The sequence below is a fragment of the Eriocheir sinensis genome, unplaced genomic scaffold, assembly GCF_024679095.1.
Source record: "Eriocheir sinensis breed Jianghai 21 unplaced genomic scaffold, ASM2467909v1 Scaffold476, whole genome shotgun sequence".
Classification (NCBI taxonomy): Eukaryota; Metazoa; Arthropoda; class Malacostraca; order Decapoda; family Varunidae; genus Eriocheir; species Eriocheir sinensis.
In genome coordinates this window covers 307,501-317,500 of record NW_026111805.1, presented here as the reverse complement: position 1 = coordinate 317,500, position 10,000 = coordinate 307,501, and the positions used below count along the sequence as shown (strand labels likewise).

General features: G+C 49.2%; 1 protein-coding gene across 1 annotated transcript in view; it reads right to left on the bottom strand.

Annotated features, from left to right (window-relative positions):
• LOC126992489 (ankyrin-1-like) overlaps positions 1 to 10,000 on the bottom strand; it is an 80,908-nt gene that overhangs the window by 7,469 nt on the left and 63,439 nt on the right. The window contains exon 3 of the mRNA XM_050851247.1: positions 5,875 to 6,150. Coding sequence (XP_050707204.1) covers positions 5,875 to 6,150 — 276 coding nt within the window. The remainder of the gene's footprint in view (positions 1 to 5,874; positions 6,151 to 10,000) is intronic.

The following is a 10,000-nucleotide window of genomic DNA, read 5'->3' as shown; positions in this document are numbered from 1 at the left end:
TGAACAGTACTGAGTCGTATGTCACTGAACTCCGAAAAACAATGTTTTCTCGCTGTAAAAAATATAAAAGAATTCATCCATTCATTTTTTATTGTGCGGTAAATGTACAATGTCAGCCAAATAAAAAGACAAATGTGAAAACCGCATCATCTTCAAATTCGTCATATCTAGTGAAATTGTTCGTACTAAGTATGCAGACAATGTGCAAAAAACACAGAACAATGTCATATAACGAGCACTGAAGTCTGGCCTGGCTGCTTTGAAATCACACAGCCACTCCTTTTTTTTTTTTTTTTTACAACAGAGGAGTCAGTTCAAGGTCATAAAAAAAGGTAACAAATGTGAAGAAAAGCCCGCTACTCACTGCTCCTATAGAGAGTTAAAGGAGTGGCCGAAAGATAGGTCAATTTCGGGAGGAGAGGTGTCCTGATATCCTCCTCCTGAAAGAGTTCAAGTAGTAGGCAGGAGGAAATACATATGAAGGAAGATTGTTCCAGAGTTTACCAGCGTGTGGGATGAAAGAGTGAAGATGCTGGTTAACTCTTGCGTAAGGGATTTGGACAGTAAAGGGATGAGCTTGAGCAGAAAGTCGTGTGTTGCGAGGCCGCGGGAGGGGGAGAATCCTGCAGTCTTTCCACATCAACTACAGTCGTCAGTGCCCAGTTTTCGACATGTACGGAATTGAGTCTTATATCACTGGACTCAGAAATATCTTTACACTTAAAAAAAAAAAAATAGCAAGGAATTCATGTATTCACACACTTTTTTTTTATAAATTTACAGGAAATGTAATATATCAGAAAAAAAGTACATGAATGAAAACCATATCATCTTCATCACTGTCATACACTGTGACGCTATTGTACTTTATTTCATAGGCAGTGTGCAGAAAATAACATTTACTCAGTACTAAGGTCTGGCTTCTCAGAATTGCCACATCCGCCCCTGCAATTCCTACACCTCAGATTACAACAATGCCCAGCGTTCGACAAGTACAGATAGTTGTTTTGCATCCACTTACTTCCATATCTAATACTTTTGGGGGAATATTATTTAGTACAAATCCCTCACATGTCTTTATTGGTTCTAAAACACCATTTCTGAATCCCCACCCATAGTCTAGAACACTTGAGCCTGAAATGCCTTTCCACTCTAAGATGTGGTAATGCACTCTTAAGCTATGATGTTGACATGCATCACCAGTAGGTGGTAAAAACTCTGGTTTGGTGCACACATGATTGCTGGCAACCTTATCTAGGAATGCAATCCTACGTAGCCTGTTTATGCCTCCAACATGGGCTTTTGTAGAATGTTTATGGACCTCATTAAGTGTCTCCTATTGTCCTTAACCCGTGTGCGTCGGGTGACGGGAATTCCCGCTCGGGCGGAAAGCGTCGGGTGGCGGGAGTTCCCGCCATCCGACGCGCACGGCTTGGCCAAAAATAGCACCTCTTCCCAACATCATATCTATGCCGTGCTGCAACGTAGACACTTCAAATTTATTTCATCGTGGAGAGGAAGGATTGGCGATGAAAAAACAATATAAATCATTATGTTTTCGTTTGAAATTGCCACACGGGGCATTGATGAAAGACACCTATTTTACAAAATCTATCAGCACCGCCCGCGCGGTGCGAGGACGACAATAGTCCTCTAGCCCGACGCTTATGGGTTAAAAACTGTGCTTCCGTGCTGACACCCTGCCTGGTCAAACTCTTTCGTCTCTGTCTTTCAACATCTACCTTTCCTTCCTGTTGGAAGTACGTCTTCGTATAGCCTGTACCTAAGAAGGGTGACCGATCCAATCCCTCAAACTACCTTGCTATGGAAACTACCGCCTTGTAGCTTTACTTTCGTGCATTTCTAAAGCTATTGAATCAATCTTTAATCAGAAGATTATTAAGCATCTATCCACTTCTGACCTTCTATCTGATCACCAGTATGGGTTCCTCAAGGGGCGTTCTACTGTACTGGTGATCTTCTTTCTTTCTTAACTGACTCCTGGTCATCCTCTCTTAGCCGATTAAGTTAAACTTTTGCTGTTGCCATTGACATATCAAAAGCCTTCGACAGAGTCTCGCGCAAATCTTTGCTTTCTAGACTACCCTCCAACGGATTCTATCCCTCTCTCTGTACTTTTATCTCCAGTTTCCTTTCCGGCCGTTCTATCTCTGCGGTGGTAGACGGTCCCTGTTCTTCCCCTAAACCCATCAACAGAGGTGTCCTACAGGGCTCTGTCCTATCTCCCACACTCTTAATGTTATTTATGAGTGGTCTTCTTCCCATTACAAACTATCCTATCCAATCGTACGCAGATGACTCTACTCTGCGTTATTCAACTCATTTCAACAGAAGACCCTCCCAACAGGAATTACAAGACTTCAGAGTAGAGGCTGCAGGACGCTTAATTAACATCAGACCTTGCTCTCATTTCTGATATGTGGTAAGAGGAACTTGGTGTCCTTCAACGACTAAAAACTCATTTTCTTCACCTATCCACTCCACACAATCTTCCAAACACCTATACCTTATTTTTCGGCAACATTCAGCTGTCACCTTCTTCTACACTAAGCATCCTCGGTCTATCCTTAACTCGTAATAATAACTGGAAACTTTACATTTCGTCTATTGATAAATCAGCTTCCTCCTGGTTAGGCGTTCTAGTTCGCCTTCGCCAGCTCTTCTCCCCCACACAGATGCTATCCTTATACAAGAGTCTCGTCCGCCCTCGTATGGAGTATGCATCTCAAGTGTAGGGGGTTCCACACACACACCTCTCTTTGACAGAATGGAGTCTAAAGCTCTTCGTTTCATCAACTCCCCTCCTCCTACGCACAAAGGAAGAACACAAAGGCAGAACAAACAACAGCAGACCTGCCGGTCCTTACGAGGTTGTTTGTCCTTCCTCTTAAATTCCGCCGTAGTGTTGCATCTCTCCCTATCTTCTACCGATATTTTCATGCTGACTGCTCTTCTGAACTTGCTACTGCATGTCTCCCCCCCTCCTGTGGCCCCGCTGCACTCGACTTTCTACTCTTGCTCACCCCTATACTGTCCATATCCCTTATGGAAGATTTAATCTGCATCTTCACTCTTTCAAGAGAGGAGTTTCAAGACACCTCTTCTCCTGAAATTGACCTCTCTTTTGGCCTCTTGTTCTGCTTTCTGTTGCTGGAGTAGCGCTAGGCGGGCTTTTTGTTGCTACTTTGTTTGAGCGCCCTTGAGTTGTCTCCCTTGCTGTAAAAAAAACAACAACATCGCAGCAGTTTCTCCAGCTGCTATAATTTCTTTCTTTGAAACTGACCCAGGGTTTCTATTGAACACATCTGCATTTTTCTGCATGTAAAAGCCTTTCTGAACTGTACAAGACTTGCATCTTTTCCAGTACCATATGTTGTGGATGTAGCGTCACATCATGACTTTTCCTGGTTTCCTCAGTATTCCACGTGTTTGGACGCCTGAACTCGGCTTTTGGTTCAGGGCTAGTGTACAGCCTATGTGACAAGTGTTTTGCGTGATAACACGAAAGCACAAGTAAATCCGTTTCTTCACCAACGAGTGCTGCTTCTCGAGTTGTCGCCCTCTCGATGGCAGTTCGTACAATGAGCAGACCTGCATCTGTCTCTGCGTGGAGCGCTTCTACTCCTGGCCTCCCCAGCCTACCTCTTAGCAGGTTAATGAATTTCTCTTTGTTCTTGCTATGTGCTAAAAGTCTTTCTTTCTTTGGCCAAGTCCCCTTCAAGCTTCACCTCACTGCCCACTCGTCCACCTGTACGCCATCGGTGGACATCATCCCTCGTACTCGCACCTCCTTCGTATCCATCAAACACAAACGTACCCTTCTCATATTTTCTAGTTACATACTCCACATACATATCACATAGCCGATCGTATGTTCTACCCTTGGGGATAATAATCTTGCAATCAGTGAAGAACCATCTACAACATGGGTAACATCTTTACTTGTTAGGCCTGCCTTGCAATGCACCTGTGAGACCTTCTGAATATCTGCTGCGAACCCAGACTTCTTAGACTCACGCAGCAGATGAGCATGCTCATGGACACGTGCACAGCTCATGCTCATGCAGCAGCTATCAGGCGTCGGAACAGAAGCTGCGGGTCTGCACGCACTTCACCTTCATCTGTCTGTTCACAGGAGCTGTCAGTCATCAACACTAATTGTTCTTTTTCTTAAATGAGAATTCAGAGATTTGTTTTCCCTCCATTCCTTCAATAATGTTTTGCCCTACAGTTCCTGCCTCATCAACATTAACACCTTTGCTACCAACAACACCTGTAGTCATGCTTCTCAGGTTCGGGTTAGGTTAGGATCTTCCAAAAACACAACTGATTGCTGTACATCGCAGTAATCTCTCTCCATTCCTGCGCGCAGGGCGTGCAAGGATCCGAGTTGCTCTTCGGGATTTTCTAACCCCCTTCCTCTGGTGAGGCCCCCCACGGCCCTTATGCTTCTCATCAGCATCTGTTTCAAGGTGACATCTCTCCAGAGTCCTGCCAAAGATCTATCACTCCGCCTAACAGAATGAAAACCCTTCATGAAATGATTATACACACTTGGATTGTTTTAAGAACATAAGAACATAAGGACGTAGGAGTCTGCAAAAGGACGGTAGGCCTGTACCAGGTACTAACAGGGGTGTGGATGAGTGGAATAGGCTTAGCAGTCATGTGGTGAGTGCCAATAAAATTGTCAAATTCAAAAATAGACTAGATAAATTCATGGACAGCGATATTAGGTGGGGTTAGATACACGGGAGCTTAGGGTTTAAGGAGCTACCTCGTACAGGCCTACCGGTCTCTTGTAGACTTCTGCGTTCTTATGTTCTTATGTTCTTATGTTCAGTAAAGCGTAGGCCATCGCTGCGGGCTCAGCCCCCTATTTACTATGACAGGCGACATCTGCCACCCCCTACCTCTGATGAAAGCTGTCACTCTGCTGTGATTGGTTAAACACCCAAATCTCTCTCTCTCTCTCTCTCTCTCTCTCTCTCTCTCTCTCTCTCTCTCTCTCTCTCTCTCTCTCTCTCTCTCTCTCTCTCTCTCTCTCTCTCTCTCTCTCTCTCTCTCTCTCTCTCTCTCACACACACACACACACAGATACTCTCTCTCTCTCTCTCTCTCTCTCTCTCTCTCTCTCTCTCTCTCTCTCTCTCTCTCTCTCTCTCTCTCTCTCTCTCTCTCTCTCTCTCTCCACACACACACACACACACACACACACACACTCTCTCTCTCTCTCTCTCTCTCTCTCTCTCTCTCTCTCTCTCTCTCTCTCTCTCACACACACACACACACACAAATACTCTCTCTCACTCACACACACACACACACACACACACACACACACACACACACACACACACACACACAGATACTCTCTCTCTCTCTCTCTCTCTCTCTCTCTCTCTCTCTCTCTCTCTCTCTCTCTCTCTCTCTCTCTCTCTCTCTCTCTCTCTCTCTCTCTCTCTCTCTCATACACACACACACAGATACTCTCTCTCTCTCTCTCTCTCTCTCTCTCTCTCTCTCTCTCTCTCTCTCTCTCTCTCTCTCTCTCTCTCTCTCTCTCTCTCTCTCTCTCTCTCTCTCTCTCTCTCTCTCTCTCTCTCTCTCTCTCTCTCTCTCTCTCTCTCTCTCTCTCTCTCTCTCTCTCTCTCTCTCTCTCTCTCTCTCTCTCTCTCTCTCTCTCTCTCTCTCTCTCTCTCTCTCTCTCTCTCTCTCTCTCTCTCTCTCTCTCTCTCTCTCTCTCTCTCTCTCTCTCTCTCTCTCTCTCTCTCTCTCTCTCTCTCTCTCTCTCTCTCTCTCTCTCTCTCTCTCTCTCTCTCTCTCCAGCAGGACAGCGAGGGAAGTACTCACGGCTTTGAGGGTGGCGAGCACCCCGGAGGTCACATCGGGGCTCTGCCAGGCATCCTGCAGCAGGCAGGCAGGAAATATCGCGCCGCTCGCCAGCAGCAGGTTGACCGTCCGGCAGCGGTCAAGAATCACGGCCAGTCTGAGAGGGGAGTTGGCGTCACTGGCGATGGGCTCGATGGGGACACCCTCACACAGCAGGCGGGACACCTTCTGCACGTTGTCGCCTTGAATGATGAGAGTAAACAGCTCCTTCTGCAGTACCTCCGGCGACGAAGGAGACTGGGGAGGAAGAGGCGCCATGAGGCTGACACATCGCGGGAAAGAGCGGGGCTGTGGAGCTGACACAACGCGGGAGGCAGCAAGTCTGTGGGGCTGACACACCGCGGGGGGGAGCGTGGCTGTGGGGCTGACATAACGCGGGAGGCAGCAAGTCTGTGGGGCTGACATACCGCGGGGGGGAGCGGGGCTGTGGGGCTGACACAACGCGGGAGGCAGCAAGTCTGTGGGGCTGACATACCGCGGGGGGGAGCGGGGCTGTGGGGCTGACACAACGCGGGAGGCAGCAAGTCTGTGGGGCTGACATACCGCGGGGTGGAGCGGGGCTGTGGGGCTGACATAACGCGGGAGGCAGCAAGTCTGTGGGGCTGACATACCGCGGGGGGGAGCGGGGCTGTGGGGCTGACACAACGCGGGAGGCAGCAAGTTTGTGGGGCTGACACACCGCGGGGGGGAGCGGGGCTGTGGGGCTGACACCACATGGGAGGGAGAGAGTGAAGGGCTGTGGTGATGACACCACATGGGAGGGAGAGAGTGAAGGGCTGTGGTGATGACACCACATGGGAGGGAGAGAGTGAAGGGCTATGGTGATGACACCACATGGGAGGGAGAGAGTGAAGGGCTGTGGTGATGACACCACATGGGAGGGAGGGAGGGAAGGGCTGTGGTGATGACACCACATGGGAGTGAGGGAGGGAAGGCCTGTGGTTCTGACACCACATGGGAGTGAGGGAGGGAAGGGCTGTGATGCTGACACCACATGGGAGTGAGGGAGGGGAGGGCTGTGGTGCTGACACCACATGGGAAGGAGGGAGGGAAGGGCTGTGGTGGTGACACCACATGGGAGTGAGGGAGGGAAGGGCTGTGGTGCTGACATCACAAGGGAGGGAGGAGGAAGGGCTGTGGGCTGACACCACATTGGAGGGAGTGAGGGAAGGGCTGTGGGGCTGACACCACGTGGGAGGGAAGGAGGGAAGGGCTGTGGGGGTGACACCACATGGGAGGGAGAGAGGGAAGGGCTGTGGTGATGACACCAGATGGGAGGGAGAGAGGGAAGGGCTGTGGTGATGACACCACATGGGAGGGAGGGAGAGAAGGCTGTGCTGACACCACATGGGAGTGAGGGAAAAAAGGGCTGTGGTGATGACACCACATGGGAGGGAGCGAGGGAAGGGCTTTGGTGCTGACAACACATGGCAGTGAGGAAGAAGGGCTGTGGTGATGACACCACATGGGAGGGAGGAAGGGAAGGGCTGTGGTGCTGACACCACATGGGAGGGAGGGAAAAAAGGGCTGTGGTGATGACACCACATGGGAGGGAGGGAGGGAAGGGCTGTGGTGCTGACACCACATGGGAGTGAGGGAGGGAAGGGCTGTGGTGCTGACACCACATGGGAGGGAGGGAGGGAAGGGCTGTGGTGCTGACACCACATGGGAGTGAGGGAGGGAAGGGCTGGTGCTGACACCACATGGGAGTGAGGAGGGAAGGGCTGTGGTGATGACACCACATGGGAGGAGGAGGAAGGGCTGTGGTGCTGACACCACATGAGGAGGAGGGAAGGGCTGTGGTGCTGACACCACATGGGAGGAGGGAGGAAGGGCTGTGGTGCTGACACCACATGGGAGGAGGGAGGAAGGGCTGTGGTGCTGACACCACATGGGAGGGAGGAGGAAGGGCTGTGGTGCTGACACCACATGGGAGGGAGGGAAGGGCTGTGGTGATGACACCACATGGGAGGGAGGGAGGGAAGGGCTGTGGTGCTGACACTAGTATTACTACTATTACTACTACTACTACTACTACTACTAATACAACTACTACTACTATTACTATTACTACTACTACTACTACTTCTACTACTACGACTAGTACGACTACTACTGCTACTACTACTACTAATAATAATAATAATACAACTACTACTACTATTACTATTACTACTACTACTACTACTACTACTTCTACTACTACGACTAGTACTACTACTACTACTACTACTACTACTACTACTACTACTACTACTACTACTACTACTACTACTACAACAACAACAACTACTACTACTACTACTACTACTACTACTACTACTACTACTACTACTACTACTACTACTACTACTACTACTACTAAAACTACTACTACTATTACTACTACTATTACTACTACTTCTACTACTACTATTACGACTACTACTACTACTACTACTACTACTACTACTACTACTACTACTACTACTACTACTACTACTACTACTACTACTACTACTACTACTACTACTACTACTACTACTACTACTACTACATAAATGATACCTCCACCCATGTCTATTTTCCCAACACATAATCATGGAGGGCTCCATAGCTTGGAGGTCATTCGCTAATGACTGTGGCATCCAGCCATATCGCTAATACTACCTGACACTAAATCACCTATCATCTATTACGTCTAGATCCCCCTTTCCTTCCCTACTCAAGTCACTCCCGACCCACCCTAATGTCACTCTCCACCACTGTGGCTTCATAGTCCATATTGGAGATGTTGGTGGCTTTTGGGCCAGAGTGTCCGGTGCCCCTGAGACATAGGATGGCCGGCCTGAGCAGGGAGAACGAGAGGCGACACCTCATCCAGGCGACAACGTGGCTCCTTGGCTGATGCTTCTTTTCTGAGATTAGTTCCGCGAGGCGTGCGTAGAAGCATTGGGCCCTGGGACCCATCCCGCCGGATGTGGTGAAGACGAGGGGGGTGAAGCTGCCCTGATCCACATGTTGGATTCTTTCACCGTATGCCCTTGTCTTCTGCTCGTTCCTGTGGTGGGCGGCTTGCAGGGGCAGCTCACGGTGACAGGCAGCCATCGGGTCGAATATACGGATGTCCATGAACGCCCGCTGTCCGCGCACCCAGAATCCGCGGGCACTTACATCAACCCGTGCCTCCTGTGAGGTATTGGCTGTCCTGTACCGAAGGTGTTCGCCGTCCAGGGGAAGCAGTGCCGGCTCAGTAGTGACGTCTTGGCATACCTCCCCGAGCATGCTGGCTGTCAGATCCCCCACTTCATCGTGTCGAATACAGACGAAGCCTCCTTTTTTACATGTCATGGTGTGGGTGACATCATTTGGTGAGCCACATGCACAGAGATCAGGCAGTCCCTCAATCGGCCAGCCATATCTCAGAGCAATGGCTTCGACAAATTCTTGTTTGTTGAGGCTGAAGCCCTTTGCTCTGATTGGTAATGACGTTAGCCAGTTAGAGGCGCCTGCCTCCTGTGCTGTGTGTATTTTTCTCCCCATTTCTGTGGACAGGTGGTGTGTAAGACGGTCCAGCTCGTCTTTTTGGGCCTGTTGCCTTTCTTCTGAGATTTTTCTTTTAATATCTCTGATTTTTGTTTGGTCTATCTCGCCCTCTGCCTCCTGAGCGATGATCCTGTTGATGAGTGACCTGGTAAGGCTGATGGAGTTTTGGTTCTCCTTATCTGCCAGCTTCTCAGGGTTGGTGATCCCCATCCCACCCAGTCTTGGGGGAAGTGCTAGCATATCCCTCTCCTCCTCCCCTAAAGCATGATATTTCACCAGCGCCGGCAAGAATACATTCTTGACGGCATTTTCCAGTGGTCGGAGGAGTGGACTGATGCCGGGGATGGTGCGCATCAGGAACGTCCACCGATGTTGGATGCCGTGGGTGTACGCTGAATAGGCAGCGTGTGGCTCAGTCTTGGCAATGGCAGACAAAGCTTCTATTTCCTTCACCCATTCAGCTACTTTGTCTCCCACGTACTCCTTCTTATATACCTCTGTCCCAATCACTGCACCTAAGTGTCGTTGTCCGTCTTTTGTCACAATGACGCCACTTCCTCTA